Source organism: Chroicocephalus ridibundus, chromosome 1 (assembly GCF_963924245.1).
Source record: "Chroicocephalus ridibundus chromosome 1, bChrRid1.1, whole genome shotgun sequence".
NCBI classification, from domain to species: Eukaryota; Metazoa; Chordata; class Aves; order Charadriiformes; family Laridae; genus Chroicocephalus; species Chroicocephalus ridibundus.
In genome coordinates, this window is record NC_086284.1 from 100,972,493 (window position 1) to 100,986,275 (window position 13,783).

At 39.9% G+C, this 13,783-nt stretch overlaps 2 protein-coding genes across 3 annotated transcripts in view; both read left to right on the plus strand.

Annotated features, from left to right (window-relative positions):
* The window catches only part of BRWD1 (bromodomain and WD repeat domain containing 1), a 60,469-nt gene extending 56,145 nt beyond the window's left edge, over positions 1-4,324 (plus strand). The window contains exon 41 of the mRNA XM_063345365.1: positions 831-4,324. Coding sequence (XP_063201435.1) covers positions 831-1,978 — 1,148 coding nt within the window. The 3' untranslated portion in view covers positions 1,979-4,324. The remainder of the gene's footprint in view (positions 1-830) is intronic.
* A 577-nt stretch (positions 4,325-4,901) lies between these two features.
* Positions 4,902-13,445, plus strand: PSMG1 (proteasome assembly chaperone 1). Of its 2 annotated transcripts, XM_063345384.1 has the most exons (7): positions 4,907-5,078; positions 5,242-5,351; positions 7,281-7,432; positions 7,803-7,865; positions 10,902-11,100; positions 12,022-12,158; positions 13,245-13,445. In XM_063345384.1, the coding sequence occupies exons 1-7, from the start codon at positions 4,957-4,959 to the stop codon at positions 13,317-13,319; spliced, it is 858 nt and encodes a 285-aa protein (XP_063201454.1). In that variant the 5' UTR covers positions 4,907-4,956; the 3' UTR covers positions 13,320-13,445. The 2 variants fall into 2 exon arrangements, with proteins under 2 accessions (XP_063201461.1, XP_063201454.1); XM_063345391.1 differs by lacking the exon at positions 5,242-5,351 and having other exon boundaries at positions 4,902-5,078.
* Positions 13,446-13,783: the final 338 nt, after the last annotated feature.

Consider the following 13,783-nt stretch of genomic DNA (forward strand, 5'->3'; position numbering starts at 1 on the left):
ACAGGTACAAAGAAATGCTAGATGGACAACAATCTTGGGAGAACTAACTTTGCAAAACACATTTAATGCCAAAAAACCCCAAAATTTTGCTACTTTATCAAGTCTATGCAAACATATATACTTCAAGAACTTCTGCTTTTAATTTTTATTAATACCTATGTGTAATTCTATTTAGAAGGTAAAAGTTTAAAACATTGATCTTCATAGCATCGTTCACGTTATTTACAGATTGAATATCTGTTTTAAAACCCAACATAAGAAGCAAGTGCTATATTAAAAATACTGAATGGAAGATTCACTAAGCAATCTTACTGTTTAAGTCGCTAAGGAACCTGAACAGTTTAAATGTTCTCCATGTGAAACAGTCTTAAAATTGTGAAATCCATCTGATGCTTGTATCTACGTAAAATACTATAATATCTTTTTTTTTTTTAATAAAAGGTCTAAAATGTGTAACAATTCATTTTGAAAGTTTGTTCTAGTAAGAAAATGATAGTTTCTAACAATAGAAGTATTAGTGATATAAAAGCATCTGTTTGTTAAGTTAGGTAATTTGTAATTCTAAGCTAATTACTAGAGTGATGTTAAAGAATATTACTTTCAAATGCTTTAATTATCTCAATGCAAAAGAGTAATGCTGAGAGTTAGAAGTATGCCTGGGGCTATCTCACTGTATTTTTAGTAAAGACTTAAGGTAAATTGCCTGTAACAGCTAAATTAAAAAAAACTACGTTTTGTGTATTTTATTAAAGGTGGTAGTGTTTGTGCTTAATAGACTTATTTCAGGAATGTAAGTTACTAAAAAGAACTTTTAAATCTTTATTTTGTAGAATCAACATCTGAGGAGACTGGACAAAGTGCAAAAGTGCTCAGGAGCAGGACGTGTATCATTAACTACAAGAAACACATAAAGCTGTCTAACGTGACTGAGAAGAAAAATCCACGTAGATGTGCCACTCTGGCAGCTAATAAGATTAAGATAATGAGCGATACAAAGGAAGAATTATCAAGCTCAGAAAGTGTTTACACAGTAAAAAAGAACAGACGGCTTCATGGCAATGTGTCTGCAGCATCCAGGAAGAAACTGATTGGCAACTCAGAGGTAGATGCTTCCTTAAAGTCTGAAAATGAGAAAGAACAGCTTTCTGGCAGAAAAAAACTTTCCTGCCCTGAATCATCTGCTCCTAAAAGAAAATACATTAGTGACTCTGAGAATGAAAAAACAGAATCTGAGGCAGAGATAAAAGTGACTGAAAAGCAGAATGATGATAACAACAAGCAGGCACACAAAACAGTCTGTGCAGCAGCTCTTAAAAATCTCGAATACGACTCTTCAGAGGAGAATTCCACAAACCACAGGATGGAAAATGGGAGAAACTGGGGAAGTTCTAGTCAGTCAACTTCAGCCCACAACCATCGTATGAGCAACTCTGAAGAGGAGGTAGATTCTGACTTAGCTAAACACAAAACTAAAAATATCAGAGAAGTTGTAAATAGAAAATCTAGACCTGCTTGCAAAAGATCAAAATTATCAGATGACTTGAAAGAAACAGCAGAATCTGAAACGGGGGGGAAGAAAGATGAAAAAAGCTCAGTATCAGAGAATGTGGAAGCACCTGGGACTGCAGGTAGTTCAAAAGCTAGTTTCAATTGTTCTTCTGATTCAGACTCTGAGACTGATAACAGTATCTATAGCGATGCCACAGAAACAAGAAAGAGAAAAAGGAAATCGGAAATTGTTAGAAAAGAAATTAACAATTCCAGCTCACCTAAGCCTTCCAGAAGACCCCAGCGAAGGAAACGTTGGAAACCTAACCAAGAAAATGACTCTGAAGATTTGGATTACACCAAATATAGAAGAGCTAATCGTCGTTCTAAGATAAGAACTCGGAACGGCGGTAGACGGACTGTGAGATACGACGATTGTGACGAGGACGATGATGACAGAGGTTTAGATGATGTAGATTGCAAAACGTAACCTTAAAAGGAAAAGCCAGCCCACTTTTTTTTTTTTTATGGTAATAGCACTAGAACTCATGATGGATGCTGGCTCTTCTTTGTCCTACATTTCAGGGAATATATTTATATTTTTCTATGAAAAAGTTATGAATGTGATTAGATGATGACTTTCTCCTTTTCATATTTTGACTTGCACTTGCCTGCCCATGTAGCAGCATTTAGCACAGATGCCAAAATGTGCCTCATTATAGGGGCAATTTTTTGTCTTTATTGGTATTTTATTACATATAACAAGAGTTAAAAAAAAAAAGTTAAAACACTGCGCAACAGGTTAATAGCAGTATGTTGAGTATTATTGTTATGGGTGCTGCAATGGAATACTACCTAGGTCATACAACATTCAAGAACAGATTTCAAACATCTCTAATGCTGTATGAAATCATATACAATAGTAACAGGCTTATAAATAATACTATACACTATAAAATCTGGTGGATGCTAGCATTGCATCAAAAGAATAATGAATGGTCACTAGGCTAACAACTTTACAACTTGTATTAGTACAGATGTTAAATGTTCTGTACTTCTATTACTGATAACATGCAACTAGAACCAGTTACCAGTGAAAAAGCATATTTGCCAATTAAAAAGGCGTATTGGTGCTGGTGAAGAGAGGATTTATGCTGACAGGTAGTACTATCATTATTAATGTGACTTCTATACTGTAAACTTAAGAACATGAAATGCAGGTGAACTCTTGGGCCTAAGGGGTTTTGTGTGTTTTCTTTATAAAATAGAAAAACAAACAAAACACTTGTTCTGTTTTCTTTATGCGTGAAAAGCTTGAGGTGCAGGATTCTTACATTCCAGACCTTTTTGCTACATTTCTGTTGTTCTTCCATATTTAAACTTTTAAGTGCTTTTATGTTAGAATTCTCATTGATTAAAACTTAACAGTTTCTGATTATTGCAGTACATTTCCTATTTTTGAGATGTTTGAGGTGGCTGTTGTTGACAAGAAATAATTCATGCATGGAAAATAGGAGCGAATCTCTCCAGGAAAAATGTGTAAATTCTTGATTGGCCACATATCAACTACGAGAAAGCAATGCACCTCTCAACTTGTAGCTTGCTCTTCCCTGGAGCTCTGCTAGGGGAAGCCCCACCATCACTGCCACCACGAGGAGCTTGGTGATCTCCACTCCTGGTTTCCTCCCTCTGCTCTGCTGGGTGCCTTTCTCACAGTAAAACTCTGTGATTCCTGATCTCGCTGTTCAATACGAGATATGCTCAAGTATGAGATTTATCCTAAACCAACTCATTTTAACTGAAATCCCAAGTTTTTGAATTAGTTTTCCAGCAGATTGGACTGGTAGTAGCATCTGGAAGGGTTTGGGGGGAAAAGGAAAAAGTGCGGCTGCATCATCACAGTCACTAATGCCAGAACTGCCTGTGCAAGTGGAAGTGAAGTGATGGAAAAGGGAGTCCCACATGCTGCCTGCCAGTGGCTGGTGAAAACGACTTCAACAACGTTGCTGATGTTACGTGCCAAAAGGTGTATTTACCATCACATCATTTGGTATCTCAGTATAGAGAAATACTTTTTTTTTTTTTTCCCCTTAAAACTTCTATAAGAAGTCCAAAAATAAACCTAGTTTATATCATTCTTGCCCCAGGAATTTTCTTTATTTGGAGCATAGTCCTTTAATATGATCTAGTAGAATCTTGTAAATTCAAGATAGATGTTTATCTGAATTCTTTAAGTTGGTTTCTAAAATACAAACACAGTTGTATTTAGTGATGAAACTTCAAGGTGGCTTTGTGTATCTTACCTTTTAGGGGTAACTTTGTTAAAAGAGAGTAAGACAACCAGTATTTTTATATTACCCATAAACTGTGAAGGCATTGTTCAGCAGCTGCTTATGATCAATGTTCTATGGAGCATCACCTCCGCTATAGGAATAAATACTGGTCTAATGGCTCTTAAGTGAACGTCAGAGTTTTTATTAAGTTTAAACAGCCAAGAGTAGGCTGGTAAGTTCGTACTCCTAATTCAGGCCTAGATTTAAAAAGAGTTTTCTTTTTCACCCTTTTTCAGCTACTGTATTCTCTGCTGTACTGCCCTCACGCATGCCATGGTGAAAGCTCGGGCCTCTGTATCCATACATCCCAGAGGGAATTGCTGGCATAGGCACCCTAACGCTTTCTTTTCTAAGCAAAGCAAATGCTCTTTTGTACATACAGACAGATTCCAAAGAGCCAGGAGGAGGAGAAATGACTGAACTGGAAAGGGACTTTTTCACCCTCTGAGAGTTTGATTTTTATTTTTTTTTTTATTAATTTAATGCTTCCTGTTACCAGAACTGGCTCTTTGAAGCCTTGTGGAAAGCAGTTCTTTTGTTTTCCTGATAATTTTAATCAGTCCAGCATTCTTTATTTGGTCTATCTGTGCTCAGGGAAGTACAGTGATGTGCAGTATACCTGTAAAAGTAATACCTTTAAATAAAGCCCCTTAACGTGACACATTTGTAAGCAGGGGTGGTTTTGTTTGCTTGCTTTAAAGCAGGACACGAATGTGGGGTAGTGAGAGAGGAAATACTAAAAGCAGGAGAATCAAATTCTTTAATATTAAAAGACTTTTACGCCGTACGTGTAGAAGCAGACCTAAGTAAAGCCATACGTAACCCTGTCGGGTCGCTGCGGTGTGTGAATTTGCGCACCTCCGCTCTGGTCCCCGCCGCCGCCCCGCTCCTCTTGCCGGCGGGAGGCCGGGAGAAGCCGCGCAGCGAGACGGGACAGCTTAGCTGTCGAGCCCCCCCTTCCCCGGGCTCCCGTCAGTCGAAGCGGCCGTTCCGGGCGGCCCGGCGGCGGCGGCGGCGGCAGCAGCCAGTGGGGCGGTCCCCGCTCTGTGCTCAGCGGGCGGGGCGGAGCTCGGTGTCGCCGGCGAAGCGGAGCGTGTCGGTGCGCAGGCGCGGTGAGAGCGGCGGGGCGGCGGCCATGGCGACCTTCTTCGGGGAGGTGGTGGTGGCCCCGTCCCGCGCCGGCGTGGACGATGAGGAGGAGGCGCGGGAGGAGACGCCCGAGGACCGGGAGATCCGCAGGGAGCTGGAGAAGAAAAGGTAAGCGGCCCTACGGGGGCCTAACCCGGGCCCTCGCCTCGTCGCTGCCGTGAGGCCTCCCTCGCGGACACCCGGGGGCCGCCGGGGCCCGGTCCTGGGCCGGGACAGGTAGAGCGGGGTTGGGGGAAGCGCTGCTTCACCTTCCCTCCGCGTCTTTTTCCAGGGAGATCGACATCCTCTGGACCTCGAAGTCGGGCGCGACTACGGAAAGCTGTGCCGACGAGCCCTTCGTGTGCTCTAAGTTTATAGTAGCCATAGGACGTAACGCTGCAGGTAGGCGACGCGAGCTGCAAAAACAAGCCGACCGAGACTCTAAAATAGCTCAAATGGAGAAGGCGGGAGAAGGTGTCAGTCTGCCGGGACGCTCCCGTTGCCACAGTCTGTTGTAACGTTGGTCTCTGCTGGAAGAACGACCCAAAGACTGTGTCCAGCTCTTCCTTTAGGGAGCAGAGTTTAACCCTGGGGCAGCTGGGCTCTCCAGAGGAAGACAAAGTTCGTCTGCACATGTAAAACACAGGTTTTGTTACAGCTGCTTATTCCTCCTGTCGCGTCGTGGTAAAATGATACATTTTCAGTTGAGGGGCAGAAGCGTTGTATGTTTTGGCTTTGGATTTTAGTTGTGACAACGGGTGATTCTGTCCCTCTACTCTGCTCTGGTGAGACCCCACCTGGAGTGCTGTGTCCAGCTCTGGAGTCCTCAGCACAAGAAGGACATGGACCTGTTGGAGCGGGTCCAACAGAGGGCCAGGAAGATGATGAGAGGGCTGGAGCACCTCTGCTATGAGGACAGGCTGAGAGAACTGGGGCTGTTCAGCCTGGGGAAGAGAAGGCTCCAGGGAGACCTTAAAGAGTCCTTCTAGTACCTAAAGGGGGTCTACAGGAGGGATGGGGAGGGACTCTTTTTATCAGGGAATGTAATGATAGGACAAGGGGTAACGGTTTCAAACTGAAGGAGGGTAGATTTAGATTAGATATTAGGAAGAAATTCTTTACGGTAAGAGTGGTGAGGCACTGGAACAGGTTGCCCAGGGAGGTGGTGGAGGCATCATCCCTGGAGACATTCAAGGCCAGGCTTGATGGAGCTCTGAGCAACCTGATCTAGTTGAAGATGTCCCTGCTCACTGCAGGGGGGTTGGACTAGATGACCTTTAAAGGTCCCTTCCAACCCAACACATTCTGTGATTCTAACCCTCCTCTTCCTTTATCTGATTTTTGTTTGGTAGATTCCCCTGGGTTGTTTGTTAATTGGCAAAAGTCTCCTCCTAGTAGTAGCAAGTTGCTCGGTGCAGTCTAGTGTTTTAAAATAGGGATCTGCCAAAGATGTAAAATTATGGGTCAGTACGCTGTAATTGCTTTAATTTCTAATGAACAATGATTTTATTTATTTTATTTTACAAGGAATCAGTTGGTCTCTTTTTCACATTTTAATTCCCCACATGTCCAAAATGACCTCGTTCGAGGTGGTTATTTACTCGTTAAACCTAGAGTCTTGAAACACCCTCTCCCCTTCCCACACACGCTTACCAAAGTCTTTGAGTTTTTTAATAGCTCTTTCCCTGTGTGTATAAAGAAGGTTTAAGTCTTCTTTACATTTAGGTCACATCTAGATGATATTTAGATGATATCTAAGTTAACTTTGCTAACTCATTTTTTCTTTGTTTGTGTCTTTCCTTGAAAAATAGTTACAGATATTTTAGATCTATCTTCTCTTTAACTTTTGATAGGAATTTGATTTACGAACACGTGATTTAGGATCTCTTTTTGCTATGAAGTCATGCATGCTCTTGTCTCGGCTTCCTAGAGCCACTGTAATAGTTCTGCCTTGCTGGTTCAGGGATTTATGTTTTTTAGAAATCTGTAATATCTGGTATGTCAAGAAGTGTTGGAGACTTAATATTTAAATCCTTAATGTATACTAAAGGAATTAAAGTTGGCCATAGTGATATAATTCCGAATAATACGTGTATTTGATATTAGGGATCTTTATATGTAGAACTGCTTTTTATCTTTCTAAGTCTACATAAGGTGAGGTTACTCACGTTCTCGATCTTTGCTGGATTTGGTCAATAAATGTGTGTTGATAAAAATAAAGGATTTTTTTAACTTCAGATGGCAAAGAAGTAATTAATTTATTTTGGGTGTTTATTTGTAGAACAGAGATATTATTCTTTGTAAATTAACAGTATTTATTGTTTTTTGCAGCTTTCCTGTCGTCTTTTATTCTGGATTCGGTATGTTGGGAAGTAGTTGGAGTTGTGAAGCTGTGGAATGAGTGGTGTCGAACATCCAGCACAACAAATGTCCTCCCAACAGATTCTTTCTGTTTGTTCTACCGATTAATATCAGATCCAACAGTAAGTGACTTATGCATGAGTTACGCTGTATTTTCGCTTTCTGGAAAAAAAAAGCAACCTTCATCCACCACTGCCCAGAACAAATAAAACATTAAAGCTGCAGTATTCTGGGTTATTCTCATCAAAAATCTGAATGGCCATTATGCTCAGTAAAACTATTTGAAGTTCTGGCGTGTGAAGTTCAGAGCAAAGATGGTGTATGACAGCCTCGTTGCTTCACATCAGTTGTCAGTGGAAAAGTTCTTGTTGAAATAGAGTTGAAGAAAACTGAACAAGTCGTTCGCTGCAGTCACATCATCTTTACACGTGATTATGAGCTGTTGTTGTGCTCTTTAAACCACCACTTACGCAACCTTTTTTTTTCTTTAAGGTTTTGTTGTGCCAGTGCAGTTGCTACGTTGCTGAGGATCAACAGTTCCAGTGGCTTGAAAAGGTAAAACTGGCAAGAGAACAAATTGAGCAATTGTCGTGGTTAAACCCCAGCCAGCAGCAAGGACCATGCAGCCGCTCGCTCATTCCATCCCACCCCACCCCCGCCCCGGTAGGGCAGGGAAAAGAGTGAGAAAAGGAGAGGGGGGGAAAAAATAACCTTGTGGGTTGAGATAAAGACAGTTTAATAGAACAGTAATAGAAGCGGAAAATAATAGTAATGGTAAAACAATATACAAAATAAAGTGATACAACACAAGTGGATCTCACCAGCTGATGATGGGTTGCCCGTCCTGTCCTGAGCAGTGATCGCAGATCCCTGCTCCCTGGCTAACCCCCATTTATATACTGAGCATGGCATCTATGGTATGGAATATTCCTTTGGCCAGCTTGTCCTGTCTGTGCTCCCCTCTCAGCTTCTATGGGAAGCTGAAAAAGTCCTTGACCGATGTAAACATCACTTAGCAACAGCTAAAACAATATGTGTTATCAAATTATTCTCATACTAAATGCAAAACACAGCAGCTAGTAGAAAGAAAATTAACTCTGTCCCCGCTGAAACCAGGACAGCAATGAAATCTTAGGGGTGGGGATCTTCAACGTGGTGCGAGTGCCTCTTCCTCTCTGATACTCTAAACACGACAGCATTGTAAGTAACTGCTTTCCCTTCAGCTTTCTTTTCTTAAGCATTCAATAAACAAATTTACTGTCTGCAGATTCTGTGAAATTCCTCTCTAAGAATAACTTCCTACAGTTACCTGCTGTAACTTACCAACTTTGTGCAATTACTTCTTTTGGACACTGTCAATTTTGTTGCACTTAACTACTTTCCAAACCATTTTCCTCTTTTGCTTAAATTTTCTATGGCTTAATTCAGCTGTATTTCAGCTCTGGAAGAATACTTCCTTAAAAATAATAACATAGCTGCATTTGTCTGGCTGCCAAGGGATCACCAGACAAACCTGTTACGAAACTCATGGTGGATGACATCTTTACGAGTGGGTGTGTTCTGTTCCTTTCACAAGGAGGGACTCTAAAGGAAGGTGCCTCCAAAGCAGTATCTATCCTATTTGTTCATGGACATAGTATGCCAAGTGCCTTACCCCAGCATCTTTCAGGTACACGAACGCTGCTGTGTCACTCAGGTCCCTCTCAATATCATCATGTTGATTTTAATAAGATAAAGATATGAGGAGAATGTTCTAGCTGTTGATTTTTCTTTATGGATTTGGGTCACTGCTTGGTCTCAAGGAAGCATGGCTTATTTTGTCTTGCTGTCTGTCTGCTAGTCTGCCTGCCTTTAAATCTCTGCTGATCAGATGAACAAGCAGAGATTCTAAAGCTGTTACGTTAGGCTGAAGTTGTGTAAGGCTGTGGCTGGGGGTAAAAAAAGAGTGAGATAAAAAGCGATGTGTCTGCTGAGTGATACCTGCTCAGTCTGGCCTGCCAGCTGGCCCTGACAGCGCCTGAGAAGGTTTTCTTGGTTGCGAGGGAGAAAAAACGAGCACCTCCGTGTGAGGGAGCCAGAAGGGTTATGGGAAGGCAAAGAGGATGGAAAACCAGGGTAACTTCACTGAGGGATACAGGGATTTCAGACCCAAGTTTGTGTAAAACTAGCCCTTTGTAGTTCCATGGCTTGTTGAAGAGTTTAGTTCACTTTGATGGGAAGTAATGGTTCCCTTCAAAGGTTAGAAATCCTGAGACCTAAAACATTTTGGTTTTGCTGTATTCCATGTGATTTTGCACTTCATTTAAAAGGGGATTACAAAAGAAAGCTGGTTGTGGTTTTGCTGTCTTCTCTGTTTGTGTTTTTCCAGCTGTTGGCACATATGTGTTATTTCAAGTGTGGGTGTTTATGAACAGCAGGAGTGTACAGTTTTACCAAGTCAGTGTTCTTGAGTATTTTTAGACTTCATTGTTACTGGTATTTTTAAATGTACAGCAGAAATATTGTGCTGGTAATCTTCTGCTTTTAGTGTGAGTTGCAGACCTGTTCTGCATGCTTTGTAAATTCTGGTTCACTGAGCATCTTCACGGTCTCCACCAGTCAGATTTTTACTTCTGTATGTGTTTTCTCAGTAAGTGATTACTGACAGAGTGAGAACATACAGACTAAAGTTGCACAGTAATGCACCCCAGCCAGTGTTTCTAACAAAGTAAATATACTGTAAATTGAAAATACATGTGCTTCTGAAAAATTACGTCAGTTTTATATTACAGTGATAAAACATGCTGATGTGAAGGCACAGTCAGTTTCCCTTCTGTGATTGGTACCATATACAGAAACAGGCAGGTTTCTGTAATGTTTGCCAAATTCTCTAGTTCCTTATTGATCATAAATCTGAAGAGGACAGTGTAAAGGCAGGGTGCAGGTTTATTGTGCTTCTCTTCATTTTGACATACATCCTTTAAAAACAACGGAAAGCTGTTGAAAGGTGTTTTGTGACAGCCTGCAATGGATCCAGAAGTATGTTTGGTACGATGTTTTTGAAACGTGTTTCTTTGAATTTTAGGAAAACCATAGAAAAATTAAGGTTCTCTTTTTCAGTTTTCAACTCAACTTGAATATAATTAAGTAAAATCCAAGTATTTAAAATGAAGTCTCTTTTAAAGTACTGTACAATATCTGAGGAGCACAACTTGAATTTCAAATGTCTTGCAGCTTATCAAGCTGCCTTCCTGTCATAAGCAGCCTGGTTTTATTTGGAGTCCTTTTTCTTTCTATGATTGCCATTAGTAAAAATAGTAAGTCTTAATATATTTGCAGGTGAATAGAAAATGCTGAAAACCTAAAGCTTCTCAAGAAAATCCATAGGCTTAGTAAATATATTAGCTGTTCTTTTGGTTTTTTTATCTCCATCCCAAGAGCAGCGCACATAAAATTTCTACCTGAAGGTTGTGATGCAAATTTAGTTAGTCCTGCAAACCTGAACTAAACTGCCATTTGCCATCTGCACTGAAATTGAAATGAACCTCTGTGGTTACATAATGTTATTGTGAGAAGATAAATTTTGCTTATGTACTAACATTTTTATTTCAGGTTTTTGGCTGCATGCGAAAGGAGGGCTTGCAAGTAACCATCCTTTCAACGTGTCCCGTAGCTGATTACAAAACTCAGGAATCCACTTTAACACTTCCATCTCCGTTTCTGAAAGCCTTGAAGACAAAAGAGTTCAAAGAGCAGGTCTGCTGCCCGCTGCTGGAACAACCTAACATTGTGCGAGATCTTCCTGCTGCTGGTATTTTGCAATTCCAATTACTTACAAGGCTGCTGGTGGCAACACAAAATTCACTTTGAAGAGCATCCCATTGCAATTAGAATTTTTACTTAAATATGTGAAGCGGCTAACAAGTTAGCTTTTTGAAAATTATTTCCTAACAGTTTGACATCTTACGTGTTGCCTTGTAAAATGGGGACAAATTTCAAAACCACCCAGAAATCCTTTTACCCCTTATGTGTGGGACATAAGTACTAGCAGATTCTTCAGTATAGCCTCACATATATTTGTATATTGCAATTTTTGGGGCATTTCACTTATGAACTAAGTATATTTTATTAAGAGTTACTTTCATCTAAGCATCCAGACTTGAGGCTTATAAAGATCTTTCTGCATATCACTGGTTTTCACAGTGCTACTGCTCGACCTCATGTAAAAGTTAGATTCAGTTTTATTATGTAATGTAATAAAAACCTGAGGCATTTCATTATAGAGTACCAAATTAGTGGTAGCATCCTGAGGAAAAAGCTTGTCTGGCAGGAGCTAAAAGTGGATGATTTTTCTACAAAAAGTTTCTTTTGTTTGCACTTTGTTTTGAGTTTTTATGTTTGGTTGGTTTTGGGGGGTTTTGTTTTGATATATGTATATATTTTTTTTTAACAGAAGCTCATATTATTTTTGTTTATCAATAATATACCATTTCTAGTTAAGGTATTTGCTGGGAAGAAATGCCAACTGCATTTTACTAATTTTTGGTGGTTTATTTTCTTGTTTACCTGAGGAATGAGGGATGGCTGGTCTAGCAGTCAGGATCTCGAATAGTTAATTTATAAATTGTCATGCTTTTGAAGTTCTGGCCAGAAGAAATGGTGATTCTGTACCCAGAACTAAGATTCCTTCTCTGCTGAATGTAACGCATGTTTTTGTTTCACTTGTGTTTAGTTTTGAGTTATTGTCAAGTATGGCAGATTCCTGCAGTGTTGTATCAGTGCTACACTGATGTCATCAAGCTGGACACGGTTACGATTGAAGCGTTCAAGCCTCTGCTTTCTTCTAAAATCCTAAAGAGTTTAGTCAAGGTAACATTTCATATTTAAAAAGTAATGGGAGCTTTGGTCTTTTGTGGTCTGGTTTTCATCCCTTGCATTCTGCAGTCGATGTGCCCCTGTGAGGATTCCACCTGAGAAGGCTGATGTATGTAATATACAGAAATGTACAGACCGTATTGGCAGAGGACAGTGATTTCTGGTACAGTACTTGCTGTGACTACAGCTGTTTATAAGTTGCTTGGAAATAATGAATCTACAGCTTCCCTCAAAACTTCATTTTGACTTTTCAGGCTCTTGTCGTGGTATTAGTATGTCAGGGAGTAATTTCTTGTGATTGTTTAAGCTGCAGTTTTCTTTGGAAGTGTCTTGTGTTAAAACCTTTAAGGTTGGTTGTTTTTTTTTTTTTAACATTGTGCATTCACATGCAATATGGCTCTGTGCTAGCACTGTGTCTGCCTGTCTTGTGCAATAGGGAAAGCTTCTTAAATTTATTTTGACCTATAACTTCCTTCTGGAATTAGAAGACTGAATTTCTAAAGACGATCCTTAACAGTTTTGCACTAATCAAGCAGCTCGGAAATCATGGTGTTATAGCTGCTAAAGTGAATGTTTTGCTTCTTTCTGAAAAGTTTTTGATTGTGAAGTATAGTTGGTTCAAAACACTCCCCTCAGTTTTGCCAATTGAACTGACATTCAAATGGCAGAAGAGGTTTGTGTGTATTGAAGTACTTATTTCAGCTTTAAATGTGGGAATTGCAGGTTAGTTTTCATTACAGCTTATACTGGTCTGCTAAATAAGTCTATCAGAGTAGTACGTAAATGTTTAAACTCTGAAGGAAAACAACAGCCAACATGCAGGCTCTTCCTCCCATGTACAAGCGAGGAGGAACACAAATGAACAAATCACATTCTGTGATTGGACTGTAAATGCATTTGGAGCCTTTATCCGGTCTCTGGGTACCTTCATTCAGAAGACCTGAGTTTTGCTCACAGTTAGTATTTTAACCAAATTGGTATTCAGAGTAATAAAAATTGGAATAGAGGCCAGTGAGGCTTTTTTGTTTTGTTTTGTTACCACCAACGTAGCTAATGCTGATCATCTTTTCCTTTTCCTAGGATGTAGCAGAAAGCACAAAGATTTTGAAGAAGTTACTGACAACCAATGAAACTCACAATAATATCTATATCTAAAGAGGACATTTGTGACGCAGACTGCACTTTCGTAAACTCCAGTTTCTTCTGTAACGGACATTTTGGAATTGTAGTTATTTCCTTAAAAGTGGAATAAATTCCAGTAGATTTTTACTTCTGCACTCATTTTGGTTACTTTCAAATTTGTCACTACAAACACGTATATTTCTTCTGTTTGTCTTGGGAGACTTTCTTCTGGAGCGATTTTAGGAAAGACATACTGAATATGAAAAGCCACTTTTTTTTCTCCCTCCTGAAGGGATTCTCATATCTAAATGTATACCTTTTATATGTAAAAGAGGAAATGCAGTCAAAGAATTCTGTCTGTATCTAATGAGAACACTTATTTTTTACTTTATATTAAGACACAAAAGTTTTCCTAATATTCCATCCTCTTTAAAGATTCGTCTGTGATGGAGAAAATACCCTCTGCAACCTTTCACGTACATAAATGTATATATAAT

Bases quoted from the DNA above. Each gene is read 5' to 3' on its own strand.
- PSMG1 (XM_063345384.1), top strand. From the start codon at position 4,957: ATGGCGACCTTCTTCGGGGAGGTGGTGGTGGCCCCGTCCCGCGCCGGC. The intron at 5,352-7,280 runs GTAGGCGACGCG...TGTTTTTTGCAG, and splicing joins CATAGGACGTAACGCTGCAG to CTTTCCTGTCGTCTTTTATT. The intron at 11,101-12,021 runs GTATTTTGCAAT...ACTTGTGTTTAG, and splicing joins GCGAGATCTTCCTGCTGCTG to TTTTGAGTTATTGTCAAGTA.